The sequence below is a fragment of the Crocuta crocuta genome, unplaced genomic scaffold (assembly GCF_008692635.1).
Source record: "Crocuta crocuta isolate KB4526 unplaced genomic scaffold, BGI_CrCroc_1.0 scaffold26, whole genome shotgun sequence".
NCBI lineage: Eukaryota > Metazoa > Chordata > Mammalia > Carnivora > Hyaenidae > Crocuta > Crocuta crocuta.
The window spans coordinates 9564403-9589212 of NW_027532249.1; the positions used below are offsets into that span (position 1 = coordinate 9564403).

The 24810-nt window shown below is 37.9% G+C and overlaps 1 protein-coding gene across 1 annotated transcript in view; it reads left to right on the forward strand.

Moving 5' to 3' along the window:
• The window catches only part of LPIN2 (lipin 2), a 66631-nt gene that overhangs the window by 25297 nt on the left and 16524 nt on the right, over positions 1 to 24810 (forward strand). Inside the window, exons 3-8 of the mRNA XM_077778058.1 lie at positions 7335 to 7430; positions 10612 to 10913; positions 17396 to 17503; positions 18171 to 18297; positions 19129 to 19474; positions 22934 to 23033. Of these exons, the coding sequence (XP_077634184.1) occupies positions 7335 to 7430; positions 10612 to 10913; positions 17396 to 17503; positions 18171 to 18297; positions 19129 to 19474; positions 22934 to 23033 (1079 nt within the window). The remainder of the gene's footprint in view (positions 1 to 7334; positions 7431 to 10611; positions 10914 to 17395; positions 17504 to 18170; positions 18298 to 19128; positions 19475 to 22933; positions 23034 to 24810) is intronic.

Sequence of the window (24810 nt, forward strand, 5' to 3'; positions counted from 1 at the left end):
AGGCTGAAATTTATCTTCATAATCCCATTTGTTGTACCTCATGGAGCAAAATAAACTGGAGTTGTAAATGGGGAAGGTTAGGTATATTTAGAAAAAGTTTCTTTACCTTATATAGCACTTTAAAATATTTGGGGCAGTCTCTTCATACCAGTTATGAATGGAATAGACTGAGGTAATCAAAAATACATTGCATTTGTTTAAGTAAAATTAATACCAAGTTTTCTTGTTTTGACAAAGCTGTTAAATCTTATTTGTATCTAAATTTTGTTAGTGATACCAGGACTTGTCTCCAGAACTTACTAAATGCAAACCCACAGGTCATGGGCTTGTTGGCTTTTAGTTTTATTTCAGAGAAGGTTCATTCAGAAAGAAGATACTTTGTATTTTACTTTTTCTTACATCCTCTCTCTTTCAAATAATGGAGCAGTGGGAAGACATGTTAGTATATTTGATGTCAATCAAGTTAGAAACCTGAGCTGGTAATAAAACTTTGCAGGTACATGGTAATATTTTCCCTTTGTACTCTTACCCCACTTTATCTACTTAAACAGTGCTAGGAGATTTTGTCAGGTTTATAAAGCACAATGAAAGACCCACACCATTTTGGGTCACAGAGCTAGGTGTTAGAGGACCACTGGCATAATTTGGAAACATCTGTTTTCAGATTCTGGCTATTTTGCATAGCTGATCTTATTCTTTAAAATAGAAGTTTCTGTTTTAATTAAACTTACATTGTTTTGAGAAAGGAAGAAAAGGCTTATGGGTTTCATACAACTATATATTCTCCCCACCTACCCCTCCACCAAAACACACATCTTTTTTTCAAAGTGTTATAGATCAGTTTTCCACTGCAGAGCCACCTTGCAGGGTGGCAGGGTTTGTGTGGTAGCCTCTGTTCAGAGTCACCCTTTGGAAACCAAAAGCAATCACAATTCACTTAGTAACTTGGAAGCTTTCCATTGCAAAGCAGTGTTTAGCCACAGTTTAGCTTCTTGGAATTTTTATTTCTTGCCATTAACACTAACCTCTAGTACTTTCAGTTTGTATCTGCTTTGGGAGAATCTGTATAAAATTGTTTATGCACTGAAATTTCCCATTAGTTGTGCAAGGATCTATTCAGGAAACGGCTTATATGGCACTTTGTTTTTCTGTGATCTGGGTTTTGATCAGTGGATTGGTTAAGTCCTTTGGCCTTTCAGAATGGAATCTGCAGGCTGATATGTACATAAGCATTTGTGCATCTATAACTGATGACCGGACAGACAACATACCTCTTTCTACGTGCTGTGCACCTCTAATTAAGAAAGTAGTACAAGTTCAGTACCAGGCTACCCAAGTGATTGTGTTCTCTGTGTCTTGTCAAACCCTTGGATTTTAATAGTCTGTCCATGAGACACAGGAAAAGGGAAATTTTCTTTGTACTAGTACCCCAGAAGCCCAAAGGATGTGTTTGGGAGGAAATTTGGCTCTTTGACCAAAACACAGCTTTCCTGTGATAATAAAACCGAAACCATGTCTGCCTTGAGATACTCAGGCAGTTTGGATTAACTGTCTTATTTTAGGTCAGTTTGGACTAGGGAAAGTTGTTCACAGATTTTACACTAAGACCCCAATTATGGTAACACCTATAATGGTGACGCCTGGACTGGAAATTATAATCATCTTATAGCCTCTGGTTAGGGAAATACAGTATAATAATTTTCTCACTGTCATTGGTATGTTCTTGTTTGATAGAACACCACTACTCCCAGTATGTTTCATAACTCAAGAGTTGAATTTCAGAAGGTAAACCTGCAGTTGCTGTTTTTAAAATACTAATTTTGTTTTAACAAGCAAAACCAATGATTTGATTACTTATCAAAGTTAAATATTCCAGTGTATTAGACAGGAAGTTTCCATTGTGAGTGACAAAAATCCACCTCCCACTAGCCTAAGCAAAAATGAAAATTTGTTGGCTTGTATAACTGATGTCCAGGAGCATTTGAATTGATCGACTCTTTGAGGGTGTTAACCAGAACTCTGTCTCCGCTCACCTCTCAGCACTGCCTCCCCTACTGTGTGTTCTCTTTCATGCAAGATGGCCACAGTACCTCCAGGCTTACTTCCCATGAACTCAGCAACCCTAGTGGAAAGAGAGCCTCTTCTTCCTACAGAAGTATCAGTGCTTAACCTCCCTGTCAGACTTGAGTCACATGTACCTTGCGGACCAGTCACTATAGCTGGGTTGGAATGTACTGATTGATGTGGCTTGGACAGCAGCTCCTCTCTCTGCAGCCACACCTGAAACTGTCTGAAATAGAGGATAAGTAGATCCCCAGAGGACACCAGAGGTATTCTTACCTGAGGAATGGCATGCCAGAACAAGTGTCTGCTATAGCCAGTATTTCTAAAAAGTAAATCAGTTCTATTTCAACATGTCTGTCATAGATATTGAGCAAGATTAAGCCACAATGTAGGAAGTATGACTATAGATATGAATATTGTTTTAGATACCAGTTTATAAGTTTATACATCAAAATGAGTACCCTCTTTAAAATAATCACCTTAGGAAGCATTTATTCCAGTTTAATGCCATCTCTCAAAATATTTCACAATATTTTTGCTTTGTCGCCTAAAGAGCTTGTGGGGTATTCTTTTAGGTATCCTTAGTATTGACACAATTTGATGTTAGACTTAATTTGAGGGGAACCAAACTCCATTTAGAGTCAGATCAAGAGACTAGTCATGTTGGAAAATGTCCTATTTGATCACTGAAGTCAAGGGCTATAAATGAAGGGTGAGTTTTTCTAAGATGGTTTAAAACCAGACCAAATTTGCATTCTGAAAGAGGCACCGTTCCATTTTCCCAGCTACCTAGGATAAATGGATAGTCTGAACAGATGAAAATTCTGAAGGATACTAGTTTGAATCTCATTTTTTTATTAAAGGTAAAATAAAGTACTTCTTTTGTGTATAATTTAGCTGAATTTATACAACCACAAATCAAAAACAAATGATAGTTTCAGTTATGTTTATGTCCAACTTCTAGTTGAATAAATGCAGCTACATATTTAAGTCCTCCTGAGAAACCTAATATTTGGCATTATGGAGCAAATTTAGTTTTCCCAGTCCCCTTGCTCTTACAGTCTAGGAAAAATATGTCTATTTATTTACTTCATCAGCCCTCACGGAACTTAGAAAACATTCTTCCTTTGTAGAAGCTGCTGCTGTTAGAGGTGCTTCGGAAGTAGATGATTCTAGATGCTTATGTGACTTCCACCAGTTCATTATGAAACTAATTTTAAACTTACCTGAAAATAATTTTTTTTAGCCCAGAGATTTGTTGCAGTACTTGGTTTTAGAAGAGTTAGATTTCGTGTCCTACCCAGCTTTTTTTAAGCCATAAATATTCACAGTAATATAAAACATTAAGAACCTAGTTGGGAAATGAGTTAATGTTTGTCCTGTGAAACTTATTTAATGTACCCTTTTCTTTTAAGAAGTAAAAGAAAAATGAGGTTTTTACAAAATAATAATTTTACTAACATTTCTTAAATAGGAATTTGCATAGGATTTTGTTATTTTATATTTAATATTGCCTATTTTTCTCATTTTCTGTTATCTTTTTTTAACAGCTTTTTTGTTTTAAAATTAACACACAGTAACACATATTCAAAGGATATAATTTAAAAACTTTTACCATACGTGCAGTCATGAAAGCATCACCATAATCATGACATGGAACACTTAGCTGTCCTGTCTCTTGGTCCCTTCCAGTGTGTGACTTTTCCGGAGTCTTTGTTTTTTATGACACTGATATATTTTTAACTCCTTTACTTTAGATGTTTAAACAAGTTGCAAATGTATTTTAAATAGTTTGTATCTGTCACCCACCTCTTCCCCTAATGTTGACATTTTACGTGACCATAGTACAATTTATCAATTTATCAGAACTAGGCAGTTAACATTGGTATAATGTTATTAGACCTTACTCAGATTCACTATGGTCTTCTTTTTGTCTGTGATCCTGTCTATCATTCTATATTTGGTAACCATTCTGTCTTTCCTTACAACCTTGACTTTTGGAGAGGACAGAATGGTTATTATGTAGATGGTCCGTCAGTTTGAGTTTGTCTGATGTTTTCTCGTTTGGGGAAGAATAACACAGAGTGATAGTGTGCCCTTCAGTGCATCATCTTAGGAAGCCCATCATGGTGCCATATCTCATTATTGGTGATAATTAACTTCGATCCCTTGGTTAGTGGTGTTTACTAGATTTCTCCACTATAAATTTATTTGTGGGAAGACACTGGAGATTGTGCAAATATCCTGTTTTTCATCATACTTCCACCCATGGATTTGAGCATACATTGATGAATTTTGCCTGCAACAGTTATTACTGTGGTGGTTGCCAAATGATTTTCTGTTTCCATCCTTTCTAGTCCATTTATTAACTGAAATTCTACTGTATTGAAGAGCTATCCTTCTGTATACTTATTCAGTTATTTATTTAGATCAGTATGAACTTCTGAATATTAATTTTACTCTTTGGGTCATAATCCATTTGGGTTATCATTATGTAGTTCCTCAAATCATCCCAGATTTGGCATTTGGTAGGTAGCTCCTTCAGGTTGAGTCCTTTTGATATGTTCCTATGATTTTTTTGAGCACTTCTCGCTCAAATGCCAGAAATGGCATGAATGGCACCATGAAATTGGTCAGAATGGCCAGAAATGGCACGATGAGATATTTGAGAAGAATCTACTTTACCTGCCTCAGCCCTGGAAATGTAATTATTTTGTTTCTCTGAGGAGCAGTGGTTCCTTTTATTAGAGAGTAGTGTCTAGAAACAAAGGATAATTGTCAGTCGGTGTGCTCATTACTGAGATGTCATTCTTCTAGGCAATGACTGCCCACTGACAGAGAGGGAAAAATCTCTGTATGTAAATACACGTACCTACATTTGTTTGTAAAAATCATGTAAAATCATGTAAAAGTCATGAGTTCACACTGATTCCTCTGATTCCAGTCCATTCCCAGAAGATTCCTTCTCATCTCCTTGTTTATAACTTTTTTCTGACAGTGAGAAACATGGCTCTTATTACCCCACAATATGTTTACTTATTTGTTCAGTTCTAAAATACACATAAAATAGCTTCAGAATTTCTAACCCACATTTCTGTGATTGATTTTTTTTTTTTTTAATGTTTTATTTATTTCTAGGAGAGAGAGAGACAGCGTGAGCAGGGGAGGGTCAGAGAGAGAGGGAGTCACAGACCGAAAGAGGCTCCAGGCTCTGAGCTGGCAGTCAGCACAGAGCCCGACGCGGGGCTCGAACCCACAACCACGAGATCATGACCTAAGCGAAAGCCGGACGCTTAACCGACTAAGCCACCCAGGCGCCCCTGTGATTGATTTTTAATTACTACAATATTTATTTATAATTCTTTTTGTCTTTAGACCTAGAATATTTAGTTTTCTTCCTTACCCCTTAGTGTGATTATGTTACAGGATTTTTATAAGCATTATGTCCCCTGAACCAGTCTAAAACTGGAGTTTACAAGTTTATCTGTAAGACTTTTGAAAGTTGATATTATTATTATTATAAGATATTTAAAAACATTCATAGTCTACAGATGAATGACTGTTATTTTTAAATGGTGAGTAGTATTATTATATATAAACAGTCCTTACTTTGCATGGTCATATAAATCATTAAAACGACTGGGCAAATTTGCAGCAATATGGATGGAACTGGAAGGGATTATGCTGAGTGAAATAAGTCAGAGAAGGACAGAGATCATATGTTTTCACTCATGTGGACCTTGAGAAACTTAACAGAACACAGTGGGAGAAGGGGAAAAAATAGCTACAGAAAGGGAGGAAGGCAAACCACAAGAGACTCTTATATACAAAGGACAAACTGAGGGTGAATGGAGTGGTGGAGGAGAGGAAAAAATGGGTGATGGGCAGTGAGGAGAACACTTGACGGGATGAGCACTGGGTATTGTATGTAAGCCAATTTGACAATAAATTATATTCATAAAAAATATATACATGTGAAAAAATGACTGGGCAAGTTGAAACCCAAAGCAAACTTAATAACTAAAAACAATTAGGCTATTTTCCATGACTTTCACAAATTTTTGTAAAACTTCAAAAATTTCTACTGTCAGTTACAATTGTATAAGAAAATGAAAAACCGTAAATTGGTGTTTAGTACACTGCAATTTAAAACATTAGGAACACTGAGAACTAAAGTGTCTTCTTTGTAAAATAACTTAGCAAGATTAGTTGGTTTGAACAGTGCTTGTCGTCTTGATGTAAAACTTAGGATACAGAACGAGCATCTTTTGTCTTGGCAAATCATTATATGCTTTTCTCAGTTTGGATCAGCTTTCAGGTTTCCATCTCTGAAACATTCAATGTCATGAACTATGTTAGAGTTCCTTCAGTGTGGCATTTTTTGCCCACGTCGCTTCCTCTGGGCCATCTTCATCCTTTTTGTCATAGCCACCCTGCTCCTCTGTGTGGATGAGCTTCCCTTCACCAGGTGCCTCTGGCTGTACATCTTGAGCCTTTCAGATGGCAGCAGGGTCCCCATTCCTGCAGTCACCTATTTCTTCTGTAACTGTTGACATTCAGTTTGCATTCTACTTCCAGTAATAGTACTTTTAGTTTGTGGCCGTTTGATCTTGGCCAGCTCATTCCTCTTAATTATCCATTTTTATAAAATGTCCCATGGGTTTATCAGTGGGAGACAAGGAGACAACTACCACTACAAGCTTTGTGTCTGTGCCTGAACTGAGTAACCTACATGCTTGGACCGGTCATCAGTAATTTGGTGCACTCGTCACCAGCTAGTCACGCTGAGAAAGCGATGCGATAGGTGACCGATCATGTTGGGCCTGTTTTTAGGTAGTGGTCTGTAGGCAGAAGAGCTGGCAGTGAAGTCTGCTTTGTGCAGTTACAGGTAACCTACCGCAGTAACTGAAATTTGTGGTTGTCTGAACCGTGCCAGCTGAAGCCTGTCTGCCTGTGACTCTGGGAGTGCTCAACTGCTTGCTGACCGTGACATTTCCAGTTTTATGCCATTTGGAAAATTAAATAAGTAAAACATTTTGTGTTCCAAAAATGGATAATACAGCATTTTTCTTTTAATCACTGGTTACCCATCTGCTTCCTCCCCAGGCCTATTTGGTTTTTTAAGGTAGGATAGTGGGGCAGGTAGCAGTGTTTCTCGGAGACTGTCACTCTAGGAACCTCAATACGAAGTTTGGCTTGAGAACCCAGAATTTGGGCTTGGTTTAGCATGAATGAAAGATTTAATACTAAATCATACTTTCTCTTCTTAGATTGATATAGAAATCAATGGCGATGCAGTGGATCTTCACATGAAATTGGGTGACAATGGGGAAGCTTTCTTTGTGGAGGAGACTGAAGAGGAATATGTAAGTTCTAGTGGGTGACATTTGTTTTACACGTTGTATTTGGGCTCCAGGACCTGTCCCCAAACAGAAACGGTCAGCAGTTTTCATGATTAGTTATAGAGGTAGTTGTTGCAGGTTAAACGAGCTTTAGTTTTAGGCTGAAGAACTAAGCTGTCAGAAAGGAACTAGAGGAGTAAGGAACTTTTCTCGGCACCATGTGTCAGAGTACAGAGAGTGTACAGAAGGCCCTTGCGCTTGCTCTTTTTCTCTGTCTTTAACGAGCTTCTTACTTAGTATCTGTTACAGTTTACACCTTGACTTGAATACACTGAGATCCACCTAAGTAATGAAGGCGTATCTCTCTGCAGACTGCGTGTGTGTTTGTACATGTGTGACCTTTATACTTGGAAAACATGTTTACCATTTTGGTTAGGGACATGACTCTCTAATCTTGAATAGTCTTGTGAATGAGTTTATTATGGCCTCAAGAGATTTAAATTAATTGGCCTGTATCTTTTAAACCACTATTGCATGTTGGGCTTCTTTGAGTCAGAACAGTTAGTCCCTCCTCGCCCCTCACCCCATGTATCCACTGATGTCCTGTGGTAAACTCTTGTTGATGGATTTAGTGTGGATCTTAGAAGAGGTATCTTCTAGTTTTCATCATAAAGAATAAAATCTTAGCAAAAATGATAACCTTCAAGTTACTAAGGATACAGGACTACTTTTTTAGGGTTTTCAGACAGACTGCCAGGTAGATTCCATAAATTCACAAAGAAAAGTCACCAAAAATTAAACAGAATGAGATTATTTATCATTTTTAGTTTAGAGAGAAGCCAACAATTTAGATACCAGTATGTAAAGCAGCATTGCAAAGTATGATTATGAAAGGAAACCTTTCTAGACTTTTTTCTATCATGTATTAATTGTTTTTATATTACCTTGTTTGTGTTTTCTTGGACTAATCAAAGTTTTTCCTCATCAGAGACAGAAGCAAAAGGCAGAATGATACAATAAATGAGTTACCACAAGGATAAAATATTTTTTTTAACATTATTTGAGAGAGAGAGCACACACGTGGATGCAGAGGAGGATCAGAGAGAGGAGAAGGGAGAATCCTAAGCAGGGCCTATGCTGTCAGCACGGAGCCAACACAGGGCTCAGTCTCCCAGACCATGAGATCATGACCTGATCCAGAATCAAGAGTTGGATCCTTAATTGACTGAGCCACCCTGGCGCCCCAAGAATAAAATATTTTTGATGTGTTCCTTAAAATCATGTATATTTCAGGACAGTGACTGATTAAGCTTTGTGTAAATCAACGAGTGAGAGGGCTGGGTTATTGATCATTTGTTACCTGGTTTTCATGGTCAGTTCTATGATTCCACTTAAAACTATGCTTAGCAAGGTTGACTTGGAGAGTGCTAACTTTCCAGCCCCTTTTTCCTATCCCATGTTTCATCAAATTGTTCAGATTTTCTTTAGTATGCTTCTCTATAATTTTTTTTAATGTTAATTCATCCAGCAACATTACTGCTCTGTGCCACATACTGTGAATAAAATATGCCCCCACTCTCTAAGAGTTTACAGTTATAAAAGGGATAAACTTTACCAAAACCCATCTGGCTCCCATTTATTTACATTTTTGTTTCTCTCAGACTTTGCTCATCTAAACTGTATATTGTCAGCATCCTTTTCAAGCCTAGTAGTTCCAGATCTAACCCTGTCCTTTTAATAGCTGCACAATCATCCATAGTATGAATACACTGCAGTTTAACCATTCTTGTAATGATAGAGATTTAGGTTATTCATCACCCCAACACATTACAAGTAGTACTGTAATAGAATTAGGAAACACCATCAGAGACAAAACAGCTTTTAAAAAGTACCAGTAAATTTTGGGGTGCCTGGGTGACTTAGTGGGTTCAGCGTCCGACTCTTGATTTCAGCTGAGGTTATAATGCCAGGGTTGTGGGATCAAGCCCCCTCCACTTGGCAAGGAGCTTGCTTAAGATATTCTCTCTCTCTCTCTCTCTCTCTCTCTCTCTCTCTCTCTCTCTCTCTCTCTCTCTCTCTCCCTCTCTCTCTCTCTCTCTCTCTCTCTCTCAAATTAAAATTAAAAAAAAAACCAGTAAACTTTATTTATAATAACAAAGACCATTGAATTAAAAAGCCCTGGAAGTCGGTGGCCACAGCCTGTAACTTGGGTGCCCTGGGGACATGTGGAATAATACACTGTCATCACAGTTACTGTCCTCACACAGTAAGTGTGTGTTGCTGGTGAACACAAATTTTGCTTGGATCCAGTGTAATATGTCTACCAAAGCCAAATTCAAAAGCTTGATTAAGAATGATTATGGAAATTCACTCATTTTTAGGACTGTTCTGTAAAAAACTTGACTATTCTATTTGAGGTTAATCTGTATCTCTTCCATTTCCCCCATGATACAAAGGGATGAAGCCAGTGACTAAGAAGTTAATTTTGTGAACACCAGACTTTGATCTTGTATTTGATGTTCAATTACGGGCTTAATTATTTCTAACCGTTGGGCCTTATTCTTTTGAATTCCTGAATGGATGTTTTAAATAACATTACAGTTTTAAAATCCACCAATTTCATTTGTTAACAGGGTATTGTCTGTTTTAATCACCTTTTTCCACCCTCATTTAATTTAGCAAACACACATTTTACCGAAGATCCTCATTTCACTCACCTGTCGTACTGCCCCCTGTCTGATAGGGTGCTCCTGATCCCTGCCTTCTGCTTTATCCTGTTACTGTTCTTTGTAAATTTCTTGACAGAGGCTTTATATTGCCTCCTTGGAATGCTGCTGTTGCTGCTTTGAGCTCCCCTTTACAGGAAATTTAATTGGCTGTGCTTTAATTACAGAGTGTGTGTGTGTGTGTGTGTGTGTGTGTGTGTGTGTGTGCGTGCGCGCGCGTGCACGCGCGTGCGCTGACTTGGTATATTGGTTCCTTCAAATGTATACAGTTACATGGACCAGATGAATTATCTGTGTGCACCAGGGTAAAGACCTATTCAGGGTAGAGTGGGCAGTGACTTAGTTCAGTGTGACATTCTTACCTGTAGGGACTATGTATCCTTCCTACCACTATGAATTTGATATGCAAAGAGTTCATTATTGCTTTGATTCATTGTGCACTTTGTCAGGGACTTTTCTTTCTCTGTGTTCTCTTTAAGGAAAAGCTTCCTGCCTACCTTGCCACTTCACCAATTCCTACTGAAGATCAGTTCTTTAAAGATATTGATACCCCTTTGGTGAAATCTGGTGGAAATGAAAGACCATCTCAGAGTTCAGACATCTCCCACATCTTGGAAACAGAAACAGTTTTCACTTCAAGTTCTGTGAAAAAGAAAAAACGAAGGCGAAAGAAATGCAAACAGGACAGTAAGAAGGAAGACCAGACCGCTTCCCCTGCTGCAGAAGATACCGTGGATGTGGAAATGAGCTCTGACGATGACAAGGGGGCCCAGTCAGCAAGGTAGGGCTCTTTGTGCAAGTGCCAGGCACGCACACACGCTGTGGGCAGAGCTCAGGTCCAGTGAGTTGCTGTTGTTTCTTTCATGGATCTGTAGTGTAAGGTTTGGACTTGTTTTTCCCCATGACCGTCTATTGTGGAATCAGTATAAGAGGATTTTCTTTTTTCCTTTCTGCTATTCTATAAAATTTGCCATCAGACATCCTGCTGTGGTATTAACATACCACTTAAAGCAGACTGGCAGTGTGTGTCTTTCCATCAATATGTTTCCAAAAGCCAAATAAATTGTTAAGTCACAAAGAAGATCTGAATTAGTGACTTGGCCCTTAGGCTACATCTGGTGTATATCCCTACTCAGTAGTCTTGATATCTCATCTGTTTTCTGAGAAACTTAGAGTTTTTGTTTTGAGTTTATCATCAAAATATTCCCAGCAAGTTGAAAAGGAAAGGAGGACTTTTGTGTGCGGTTTTGGTTTTTTTGTTTTGTTTTGAGAAATCTTGACTACTTCCTATTTATCAGGTCAATAGAAGAGCTCAAATAAGCCAATTTTTTTTTTTTTTTTTACAAATAGTTTATTGTCAAATTAGTTTCCACATAACACTCAGTGCTCATCCCCACAAGTGTCCTCCTCCATGCCCATCCCCCCCTCCCCCCACATCCATCAGTCCTCAGTTTTTGTCAGCATTCAAGAGTCTCTCATGGTTTGCCTCTCTCCCTTTCCCCCACCATTTCCGCCCTTCTTCTCCCCCTGGTTCCTCCATCATGTTCCTCCTAATCCTCCTATACGTGCAAACATATGATATTTGTCCTTCTCTGCCTGACCAAATAAGCCAATTTTTAATTCAGCACTGCCTAGGGTTTAGAAGGTTAGGGGGTAGAACATGTAATTTTTTGTTCAAGATTTCCATTTTAAAAAAAAAAATTTTTTTTAATATTTATTTCTGAGAGAAAGAGAGACAGTGTGAGCAGGGGAGGGTCAGAGAGAGAGGGAGACACAGAATCTGAAGTAGGCTCCAGGCTCTGAGCTGTCAGCACAGAGCCCGTCGTGGGGCTCGAACCCAGGAACCGTGAGATCATGACCTGAGCCGGAGTCGGACGCTTAACCGACTGAGCCACCCAGGCGCCCCTCAAGATTTCAATGTTTGAAAGATGGTCTTCCACCTGTTCTACTCAGTGATTGCTGTGACATTGGAGAGGGCCATATGTGTGTCAGCTAGGTGATTTATTTTGATGAGCATTGGACAAGTTGTTGCCCACAGTAACCCTAAAGTTTAACTACAGTTTTTCCAAGGTCCACCAGAAAGGACACTGAAGTAACACTTTTGCCCTTAAAGTTTATTGATTCGTATCCTTTGTTATAACACAGTTGAGCAAAGTTTAGAACTCTTGAACAACCTGCAACCTCAATTTAGGAAGTTAAAACATTTCTAAAACATATGCAGAGTTTCCTGATGAGTGCATAAGAGTCATTATTCTAAAGGAATTAATTTACAAAATTAATGTTGTAAGTGAATGCATTGCAAATATATTAGTGCATGCCTTACTTTCTAGATTGTGCAAAAGGCTGCCTTTCTGTCAGAGTACTGACTTGGTTGACAGTTAATGGTTGTTAGTTCTCTCTCTCTCTGAGCCAGAACCTTGCTTGCTTGGTAAGCAGGCATGTCAGAATGCATGTAAAGTAGTGCCTTATGATAATTTTCAGGAGTTTGGTAGTTTGCTCTTTCTTTGGATTACCGTGGATCATAAATACTGCCACTTGGAAGAACTCTTTCCTAAAATCTTCTTAAAAGAGGATCTCCTTAATTATGCAGCCAACCGAAATTAGGACTTAAAAAAAAAAGACAAAATGTAACAGTCCTGAGAATTCAGTTCCGGTGTATACTGAAATAAGCACTAAGCTAAAAGGTAGAAGACTGGACCTCTTCTGTTTTTGATTGTGGAATAGCAGATGCTTGATTACTCTGGGCCTTTGTTTCTTAATCTATGAAATAAGAGAATTGAAGTATATGGTTTGCAAGGCCCTTCCAGCTCAGCATCTAGATTTTAAAGTAATTTGGGGGAGGATATATTTAGGATCAAAAGTAGTAGCAGCATATTTAGCAGGTTAAAGAATCGGAGAAAAAGATTAAGTCAACTGCTTTTGCAGTTGTGCGATCTAGAAATCAGATAGGGTAGGGAAATTTGCAGCTTTCAAATATCTTCCCCTCCTCAGGGGAAGGAAATTCTGTTTCCAGAGAAATACCTCAAAGTGGTTTTTGATAATAGCATTCTTTTTAAATAGCATTCTCTTTACTTATCAAGAATTTCATGGATAATAGAATTAAGGTTAATTGAGGCTCCTTGAAGGAAGCAGGTGAAAGATGAAATCATCCTTTAAACCTATGCTGTTACATAGCTAGAAGAAACACATTAGTGAAAATTGGAGAGCCTTAAACTACAGAGAGCTTTGTGTAAATTGTACTAGTGAGTCTCTCCCTTCCTCAGGATGACTTGTATATAGCACCGAAGCCTTGTTTGTCCTTCCAGAGGTTGGAAAGGTATGTTAGTCTGTGTGTATATATTAAAAATGTTGTACCTAGGCTAAGTAGTCTTTTGAAGGGAAGAGTCTTTTCAGATTGGATGGTGCTCTGGCACAATCTTGAGTGCAGATGTACAAAACATGCCATTGGTGAAATACTTAAAATACCCAGCACTATTAAAAATGGAGGATTAAGACCACACCATCAGAAAGGAATCTCTTCTTTTAATCCACCAAAGCAGACTTGTTTGCAAGTTGTACCTGGAAGCTATGTAGAGGGAGCCTAAGACTTTTTATAAACAGCATCTATTGCTCTGAGGCTCCGGACTTCATCTGATCAATAACTGGCTTCTAGAAAACCCTCCATGTTCTTCTCTGATGACTGGAATCTTACAGCCTCCTCCCTGCCTTTCCTTCCCTTGATTTCTGACACAGTAGACAGAGAAACATTGCAGTGCTCCTTTCAATCCTATTACGAGGCTATCTTTTATGGGAAATGTCCTGTATCCAAAATCAAAATGAGATCGTTAGCCACACTGAAATGTATTGACCACTACTGTGCTAAGGCTGAGGATAAACATATAGTTTATAGAGTTAGTGATCTTTGGTCATGGTGGTTAGCAACCCTGTCTATCTCTTACATAATGCCACCAGTTAAATAGACAAATATTCATTTAGTCCCTCTAATTTATCCCACGTAAATAAAGCAGACCATTTATTTTAACTTTCTATTGATTTTTTCCCCTGCTTTTAGAAAACTGAGATAATAATTTATATACTGTTGTATTCATGGAACTTAAGTATGCAATTGAGTGAATTTTGACAGTTATATATACATCATGTAACCTCTGTTGGCTTTTAAATAGGAAAAGCTAATTAGTTTATGAGATGGTATTGAATTTGAAGCCATGTTGAGATACACCTGCAAAGGCTGAAGTGCTTTCTTCACACACTTAATATGAACTTTGGCAACTGAACCTCCCACATCCCCAACCCTGACTCAGGGTTAAACTGTTTAACCCTACTGCAAATTCTCTGTTGTTCGGTGTTTATGTATTTGTCCTATATTTTGACATAGATGTAGTCAGTGTTTGTACTATTGTCTTCATATTCCAGTATCTACATTCCCTTTTATCTTTATGTCATGTATTTAAGTTCCTCTGTCATGGTCTTCCTAGCTTGTTAAATGTTCTCAGGCACGTGTGCCATTTTGAAAAGTGCTTATTCACAAGTTTTTAGAAGACTTATCTTAGTTAATGAATCATGGGACCAAAGGGAACCTCAACATCAGCAACCTTTTTCATCACCTAGAGTAATCGTCTAAACTAATGGGCTTAATTTTTGTCAGGGTATGCCCAGAGAAAACCATTTCATGTCTTTCCTGGGGTGTAAGTTCTTAATGGTGCCTGATCTTGATCTTTCTATCACTCAGAGATATTTTACTGATACCAGATTGCTTTCTGATCTCTTCTTGACTTACCTTTATACTACAGTGAAATATGTGCCAAATAAATAAGTTTCTGTGGCTTTTACATTGTTCTTTTCAAACCATATGAATCATGATGTGTCAAACTCTACTGTTCTTTCAAATTTGTCAAATAACCATCTGATTCCTAAGCATCACATTCTCTCTTTTTGTTTTTACCATTTGATGTTCATTTTTTAAGGGGCACCAGGGTAGCTCAGTTGTTTAAACATTTGGCTCGGGTCATGATCTCGTGGTTTGTGAGATTGAGCTCCATGTCAGGCTCTGTGCTGAGAATGCAGAGCCTCATTGGGATCCTCTCCCTTTCCCTCTGCTCCTCTCCCCCACTCAGACTCTCTCTCGAAAAAAAAATTAATTTTTAAAAATACTGAAAATAACACCCTCCTGATACTCATTTTTTTCAGAAATAGAGAATTTTGCCTAGATATCTTTTTCAAATATAGATTTTTCTCCCCTTGAATGAGGTATCATACCGTAGTTTAATTCTTCTGAGAGAAACATTAGAGTTGGGAAAACCTTAAATTGGAAGATACAGCTATATGGAAAAACTATTGCATGGCAGAGTTAGTAGTAAAGCAGAGCATGTTAAATAAAGATATAAAGGAAGAAAGGTAACATTAAAAATTAATGAACTGATTTTTACCTCTGTTTTTAGTCTACCATATTAAGTAAACACAGATATTCTCATTTTACGTAGAATATCTGTCCTGGTAGAATGTAGAATTTTCTATAAGAAGCTCTCATACGGGAAAGTATAGTTCTTCTTTATACTTTTCTGAACTCTCAGCATAATACACTACATAATTCTCCTATAGACTCTGTGAAGTAGACAGGACAAGTGATAAATTTCCAACCAAAGATGAAAAACTGGGGCCCACTGTGCTTCTGAGGGATGTTTTCAAGATTAAATGGCAAGTTAGTTACATTAACTATGCAAATTCAAGAAAAACCAAAGGGTAAATGAATTAAAACCCTATTAGCATTAGTTCATCCTTCTGTAAAGATCGAGAATATGCACACATGCGTGAGAGAAGGGAGAGGTGGGGGAGTGAGAATCCCCAGCAGGCTGTGTGCTGTCAGCATAGAGCCTGGTGTGAGATCATGACCTGCGCTGAAATTGAGTCAGACGCTTCACCAGCTGAGACACACCCAGGTGCTCTCATCCTACTGTAGTTGTAAGTCTAGGTATGAATCTTAAAAGCATTTATCATGTTTTTCTGTCATCGTTCTCATATCCCCCGAGTCATGTAGATTCTAAATAAGGAAAAACTTCTCAGGTAATTCTTGGTCCAAACAAACAGAAAAAATAAGTTCTGCATGTTTTTAAGCGTTTTTAGGATATTTTTTATTTTTGGAACCATAACTCTTGTTTTCAATTGTCTTATATTTTCTGTAATATACAGGAGAGCATAGTGAAAGAACAAGGATTTACCTATTTTGAATACAGCTACTTACTAGCTCTGTGACTCTGGACAAATTACTAAACTTCTCTGGATTCTTGATGAGTTAATATCTAAAATAAGATATTCTTGGGGCGCCTGGGTGGCTCAGGTTAAGCCTCCAACTTCGGTTCAAGTCATGATCTTGGAGTTCGTGAGTTTGAACTCCATGTCAGGCTCTGTGCTGACAACTCGGAGCCTGGAGCCTGCTTTTTATTCTGTGTCTCCCTCTCTCTCTGCCCCTGCCCCACTTTCTCTCTCTCTCTCAAAAAGAAATAAACATTAAAAAATAAGATATTCTTACCTCAGATCTATAAGGATTAAATGAAATCTACATAAAGCCTTAATATTCCTCTTGAAGCCTTTGAATCCATTACCCTGAAGGTCTATAAAAGGGAATTTTTTTTTTTAAATGTTTATGTTTTTGAGAGGGAGCACGAGCAGGGGAGGGACAGAGAAGGGACCGTAGAAGATCCATAGTAAGATCATGACCTGAGCCTAAATCAGAGACACCTGGTTACCCCAAGTATTGTTAATCACATCATTTTCACAGTTTTTTAAATTTATTTATTTATTTATTTATTTATTTAGAACAAGGGAGGGCACAGAGAGAGAGAGAGAGAGAGAGAGAGAGAGAGAGGAGAATGAATCCCAGGCAGGCTCCACACTGTCAGCACAAAGTCTGACCTGGGGCTTGAACTCACAAACTGTGAGAGTGTGACCTCAACCGAACTCAGGAGTTGGACACTTAACCAGCTGAGCCACCCAGGTGTCCCCAGTCACATCAGTTTTAATCACATCTTCTTTTCTATCCTTCCTCTGTTTATTCCATAATTAAATAGTGGTGGTAGTAGTATATAATAGGTGGTGGCATCAGTGAATCTCCCCTTCTCCTTCATATTTTTCTTTTAAGAGGATTGATTAGTTATTAATCATTTGGTCGTCTTCATTTGTATCATTTAGACAATGTGTTAGTAGATTTGGAGATATTTTTAAGCTGACAATATCCTCGTTCCTGATTTTGTTTTTTTCCTCTCACAGAGGATCTTCAAATGCTTCCTTAAAGGAAGATGAATATAAAGAGCCTTTGCTCTTCCATTCTGGGGACCATTACCCCTTATCTGATGGAGACTGGTCCCCTTTAGACAAGTAAGTATTTTCAAAAATTCTCCCTTTGTTTAAGAAAAGATATATTAAATAGGTTTTCTGTTATGTGACAGTAATGATATTTCCTGTTTCTTTAATATAAAAGAACCAAATCTGTATATACTTTTAACATGAATATATAGACCTTTTCTCTCAATATTTATTTTGTTCCTAAACTTAACCCTCATAATGTTAGTGTAGATCTATATAATCCTCATAGAATTTGGCCCTCGACAATTCTTAAATGCTAATCTTACAGTGTCAACTAGTAACTGTAACTATGGATAATGTGAAGAAAGGTGCAGTCACATTTTGTTTTGTGTTTAAATCCAGTTTCTCTCATGATTATGTTAATTTAACCCATCTCTTCTGTGCATTTCATCTCCTGTAAAATTATCTTTGTTATTGATTTCTTGTGAGAATCAGTAAGGATAATGTATGTAAAGTGTTTACAGAGAACGGAGCAAGTCCTCATTAGATACTGGTTAGTGTTGTTTTTATTATTATTAAAGAACTCAAATGGAAGAAATAATTTATATCTTCAATAAAGTCTTTATACTGGCAGGATATAGTTGATATATTCAAGCTTATATTTCCTTTAGTCTGTCGAGCTCAACAAGAGAAGTTCCTGAATTTAAGGCATCACATTTTTTTTGTGCTGTGTTTACAGCCCCTATTCCCCAACAGCAGTGTGTCCTAAGAGCGATTCAGAGCTGGAGGTGAAACCTACCGAGAGCCTGCTCAGATCTGAGTCCCACATGGAGTGGACATGGGGAGGGTTCCCAGAGTCCACCAAGGTACTGATGCTTACTTGCCTGTGGAGTATGTCCAGTTAAGAACCTGTAAGGTCTCTGTCTTTGAGTAAAGGGGGAGCAGTGATTTCTGAGCCAGCGCATGTGACTATAAATGATGGTAGTGCCCTCATGTGGCCACATAAAGAAATCCAAAGTTATTATTTTTCACAGTTGTTTGCAACAGAGGGATTCCAGTATTATGTTGTATGTTTCTATTTAGTAAATATGTTGATTGTTAATTAACATTTTAATAAGGAAAAATTTAAAGGTACCTAAAGGAAACTAGAATTTCCACATTGAAGGTGTAAATAGGAAATTGATTATGAAAACTCTTTTGTCAGCTCATAATGGAAGAATTGGAAAGATACATTACTTGAGAGATAAAATGTTGAGTCCTTCTAAGTTTTTAAAAAATACATATTTTGCTTATATGTGTGATTTGCATTGATACTTGACTACCCACTTTTACTCTGTTTCAATAGAGCCTTGAGGTAGTTCAACCTTTCATGTAGCACACAAGTTTTCTCCCTGAAAATGAATATTATTCCTTTTGGCATCTAAAAATTGTCATATTTCCTAAGTCTTCTCCAGTGTTTAACTCTTCATAGTACAACAATTAGGAATAGAACTCTTGTAAATATCATGATATTGAACAAAATGCAGTTGTTAATTTTTCCAACTTCTTAATTATGAAATATGTCACACATACAAAATAATATATTTATTGAATGTTATAAAAAAATGAATACATTTACCTGCATCCAGCTTAAAAAATAGATTTTAACAAATACCTTTGAAAGTAGTTTAATTTTTAAATAATTCAACTTTTTTTAGGTCACCAAAAGAGAGAGATCTGATCATCACCCTAGGACAGCTACAATTACACCATCAGAAAATACTCACTTTCGGGTAATTCCCAGTGAGGACAACCTCATAAGTGAAGTTGAAAAAGATGCTTCCATGGGAGAAACGGTCTGTACCATAGTGAAACCCAAACCCAGAGCCCCATGTAAGCAGATGAGCAGTGCACCTGACGCTGCAGAACTTCTCGAACCTCCCCTGGAGCCTCCTCAGATTTCATCTACGTTAGATGCAGACCACCTTCCTAATCCATCGTTAGTGGAGTCTACCTCAGAATCAAAACCTGCAGCTAAAGTAGACTCACCATCAAAGAAGAAAGGTAATCATTTGTGTAATTTCGCATCAGGGACTGCAAATTTAGATGATAAATTATTTCAGTGTTTCACATGATACGTGATGGCTGCCTTTGTATTTCTACTCCCGGTGCAGAACTTACCTGTACACTGTTAGGATCACTTATTTAATAGGGCTTCCTCGCTGCACTCCAGATTCCACTGGAGCAGGATTCTGACTTCCTCCAAGTCTCCCCCGACTGCTGCTATTCAGTGTGCCCTTGGGAAGCAGTTATTGGAAAAATTAATGAGCTTGCTCAAATTAATGTGTAAAATTAACCACTTTGTTGACAAAACATGGTCAATAAAGTGAAGTGAAATCCTAAAAAATTACATGTTCAAAAGAGGAAGTTGGATGAGAGAAAATTGTTTTTACCTAAAACATCTGGTTAGTTGAGGCCAAATTAAGTCCTTTTTTCCCCAGTAACCTGGGATATAAGTAAATGTATGCTAATTATTGGTATGTGTTCTTTTTTCATTGATTATTTCCCTCTAAAATAGTTAAAAGATTGGGTCCAACTCTTGGCTGCTCAACAGCTGTTTCTCACTTTTGGAAAACAAGTGTAATAAATCAGAACATTCTTACTATTTAAAATATAAAGTTGTCCATTGATACTTAGTACATTTAAGAGCCAGAACATACTCCCTGTCTGAACACCAGCCTTGACCCTATTTTTATGGAAGTAAACCCTTATCTAAAAATGGAAAATACCCACTGTCACATAATAATAGCCAAATACCGTTTTCACTTTTTAAAAAATTTGACCACAAAAGGTTAAATAATCACAAACTGACTTAAAAAAATAAGTGCTACAGGTATGGACCTTCAGAGTCATTCAGAAATAATTTACTTAAAAGAGTTTGACTGTGAGGTGTTTTTGTGGCCAAATGTGACGATCCTGCTTAACTTGTGACCTTCTCTTTTCAGAGCTCAGCACTTTTGAAACCAGAGACCATGTATTCTGCGTTAAGAAATGTTAGGGAGGAAAGTCTGGTTTTCAGGGTGAATATTTTTGTTTTAGTCTAGAAGATAACAACCCCTATTGCCAGCACAGAGTGACTGGAGGAAATAATGACCCTGTTCCTAGCACATAGTATAGGAACTGACTAGATGGAGATAGGGACACTGAGCCGTTTCCACCATTCAGTTGGCCTCATTCTCCCCTCCCCTGCTTTTTTTATTATGTAGTTGTTTGCATATTTGCTTTCTTCCTCTCTTTCTCTGTCTCTCCACTCACACAGATACAGTTTTGTATTGTTTTAAATTGAAAACCGTTCAAAGGCATTATGACGTTTCACCTTTAAATACTGTAAGATACACCTTTGAAGAATACACACACACTCTGCAGAACTACAGGACCATTGTGTCCTTGAAGAATTCCAATTCATGTTTCCCCAAATGTACCAAGAAAGCTTTTTAGCTATTTTTCTTCCAAACTAAGATCTCATCAAAGTTTACATGTTGTATTTGGTTTTTGTTATTAACCTTTTTTATTTAGAACAGCATCATCCACATACTCCCTCACTCCTTTTTCCCATCTGCAGCCATGATGCTGACCAGAGTCCGCCCAGTTCTCTTGCATGCTTTCTCATGTTCTGGATGTATCTGATAGTTTTTTTCAAGGTGACATCCACCTATTTTCTTAAACTGGAAGTTAGCTCTAGAACAACAGTGCCCAATAGAAATGTAATGTGAGCTGCATATGTCATTTTAAATCATCACTCAGTTAAGCGTCCAGCTCTTGAATTCAGCTCAGGTCATGAACTAACAGTTTGTGAGTTTGAGCCCTGCATCAGGCTCTGTGCAGGCAGCAGAGAGCCCACCTGGGATTCTCTGTCCCTCTCTCCCTCTTTTCCTCTTCCCCTGCCCCTTCCCCACTTGTTCTTGTCTCTGTCTCTCTCAAAATAAATAAACGTTTAAATAAATAAATGAATAAAATTAAGTTTAGTAATATATCCTGAGGTAGTAAGCCCCAAACAATGACAATTTTAACATGTAGTCAGTATAAAAATTGAGATATTTTACATTTTTTATAGTGAGTCTTAGAAATCTGGTGTGTATTTTACACATTTAAAAAAATTTTAATGTTTATTTTTGAGAGAGAAAGATGGCGTGAGTGAGGAAGGGGCAGAGAGAGAGGGAGACACAGGATCTGAAGGAGGCTCCAGGCTCTGAGCTTTCAGGACAGAGCCCAGCATGGGAGTAGAACTCACGAACCATGAGATCATGACCTGAGCTGGAGTCAGATGCTCAACCGACTGAGCCACCCAAGTGCCCCCTTTGTTTTACACAACTTTTAACACATTTTATATACCTCATTTTGGACGAGGACACTTAAGTGCTCAGTATCCATGTGCGACTGGTGACTTACTATAGTGGACAGCACAGACCTAGAGGCTTAATTAGATTTGGGTTAAACATTATTTATTTTTTGAGTTGAAGATTATGGAATATATTAAAAACTCATAGAGCATCTCATAATGTCCCACTGTTGGTGATTTTAAATGTGATCACTTGTTTAAGGTATTTTCTGCCAGATTTATCCATTGGAAGGGATTTTTGTCCTTTTGCAATCAGAAGGTAATTCTTAATGATACTTGAGCACCATGTGACTTCTAGCAACCCTTCCCTCATGGTTTTAGAATAAGAACCACTTTGTCAATTCCAGTAATTTCATTAAGTTTGGTCATGCTTATTCATACTGTAAGAAAACGTTATCATCAAATATAAATGACTTAAGAGCTAGGATTATTCATGTAACAGCAAATGAAGTAATAAGCATATGTTGAGGCACCTGGGTGGCTCAGTCATGATCTCATGGCTCGTGGTCATGATCTCATGGCTCGTGGGTTTGAGCCCCGTGCCTGCCACTATGCTAACAGTGTGGAGCCTACTTGGGATTCTCTTCTCTCTCTGCCCCTTCCTTGCTCTTGTTCATTTGTTCTTTCTCTCTCTCTCCCGTCCTTCCTCCCTCCTCCCCTCCCTCCTCCCACTTTAAAACTTTAAACTTAAAAATGTTAGTTGAGGTGCCTGGGTGGCTCAGTGGGTTAAGTGTCCAACTTCAGCTCAGGTCATGATCTCACAGTTTGTGAGTTTGACATCTTGGAACCTGGAGCCCACTTCATATCCTGTGTCTCCCTCTCTCTCTGCTCCTTCCCCGCTCATGGTGTATCTCTATCAAAAATAAACAAACATTAAAAAAATTTTTTTAATTTATCATATGTTTATTGTGCAATTGTTATGTGTGTAACACCAATTTCTACTCCTTTGGCATGGATGGTTGAGAACCAACACATGTGAAAACATTATTTGATACCTTTAAAAAGAAAATGCAGGTTGAATCATGATTAGTCCTATTGTTTGCAAACCTTTGTTGTCTTGCAGAGTTGTAAATGAAGAATCATTTAAATTCTTACCTCCAGTGTGTTTTTCTTATTGAAAATAGGTGTCCACAAGAGAAGCCAACACCAAGGACCTGATGATATTTACCTGGATGACTTAAAGGCTCTAGAACCTGAAGTTGCAGCCCTCTATTTCCCTAAAAGGTAGTATATTTCTTAGATGTTGAAGGGTGAATAGTTGTGAAATACAATGGCTATTTCTAGGGCAAAACACTGAGAAAAAGGAGCAAAGTGATGATGACCTTTACCCAAGTTAGATGATTACTTCAGATTTTGGGAAATTCAGAAATTGTGTGGTATTTGAACTGTAGTGATATGAAACTAATAATTTACCTGTTTATGAAGAAATTTTTAGTACAGTGAGGAGGTACACTGGTTAAATCTACGTAAGGTTATACGAATGGTTATGACTTCAGATTAGCAAATTTTATAGTCATTAATGCAAACTCAACATGTTGGGGGAAATTGATTAGCCTTATTTCATTTACTGTGTGTTTTAAAGGTAGTATATCTTTATTAAAAAATATTTTACGAAGAATGTCTGCACTCCTTCAGTGAGTATGAGCTCCCAGGCTTTTCTGAACTTGGGCTGGGCCGGTGAGTCCCCATTTCCAGCTGGCTTGTACACTCCCTAGAGCTCTTAGATTTGTCACCCTTCTCCCCTTACAGTTTTTCCCCTTTTGAATAACTAACAACTCAGATATGCTGTGTTTGTACTGTTTTCCTAAGTTTATTTCCATCCTTAGGGAAATTCCATTACAGGACTCTTTGATTATAAAAAACAATTTACGGGGCGCCTGGATGGCTTAGTCGGTTAAGCGTCCGACTTTCGCTTAGGTCATGATCTCGCGGTTCATGGGTTCGAGCCCCGCGTCGGGCTCTGTGCTGACTGCCAGCTCGGAGCCTGGAGCCTGTTTCAGTCTGTGACTCCCTCTCTCTCTGACCCTCCCCTGCTCACGCTGTCTCTCTCTCTCTCCTAGAAATAAATAAAACATTAAAAAAAAAAAAAATTTACTTTTCCCATGGAAAGTATGGTGTGAAATACTGAGCCATAGGCACATATAATTAAGCATGTCTAAATAAATTATTGAAAAACGTGTTTTTAATTAAAATAGAATGATGGGTTGATACAAAGATATTTAAAATTTTTATAGTTATTTTTGGAAGGTCCTTAAAACATCTTCCTAGCTCTCTGCCCTAAATTTGTCTCAAAATATCTTCTTTCCATAAAGGAATAGTTGGGTTTTTAAGATGAAAGAACTGGAAATGCTCCGGTTTTGTTTTTTTGTTTTTTTTTCAATAAGAAAGTTAAAATGTAAACTCTCTTAGAATTATCACTTTCTTTCACATTTTCCAGTCCTTTATTTATTAGTGTTCTGAAGATCGAGTTCTTAGTTTCCCCTTTAAAAAACAGGGCATAATTAATCAATTTAAAATGAGGAGACTGGGCGCCTGGGTGGCTCAGTCGGTTAAGCGTCCAACTTCGGCTCGGGCCATGATCTTAAGGTTTGTGGGTTCGAGCCTTGCGTTGGGCTCTGTGCTGACAGCCAGCTCAGAGCCTGGAGCCTGTTTCGGATTTTGTATCTCCCTCTCTCTCTGACCCTCCTCTGCTCAAGCTGTCTGTCTGTGTCTCTCTCTGTCTCTCTCTCTCTCTTTCACAGAAATAAATCAAACATTTAAAAAAGAAATAAAAAATATATAAAATGAGAAGAGTAACTAATGCAACAGAACCTAACTGTGCTCTGTTACAACTTGACTGCCTAGGGTCATCACCTATTCACCACATTAGTTTATTCCCTCCTAACCCTACTGAACAAATTATTTCCAGAGACATTTCATAAATACTTAAAAGATAGTGATTCTGTTGTAATGCTTCTATTTGTTTTGTTAATTGTCCTGATCCCTGTCATCTTGACTAAGT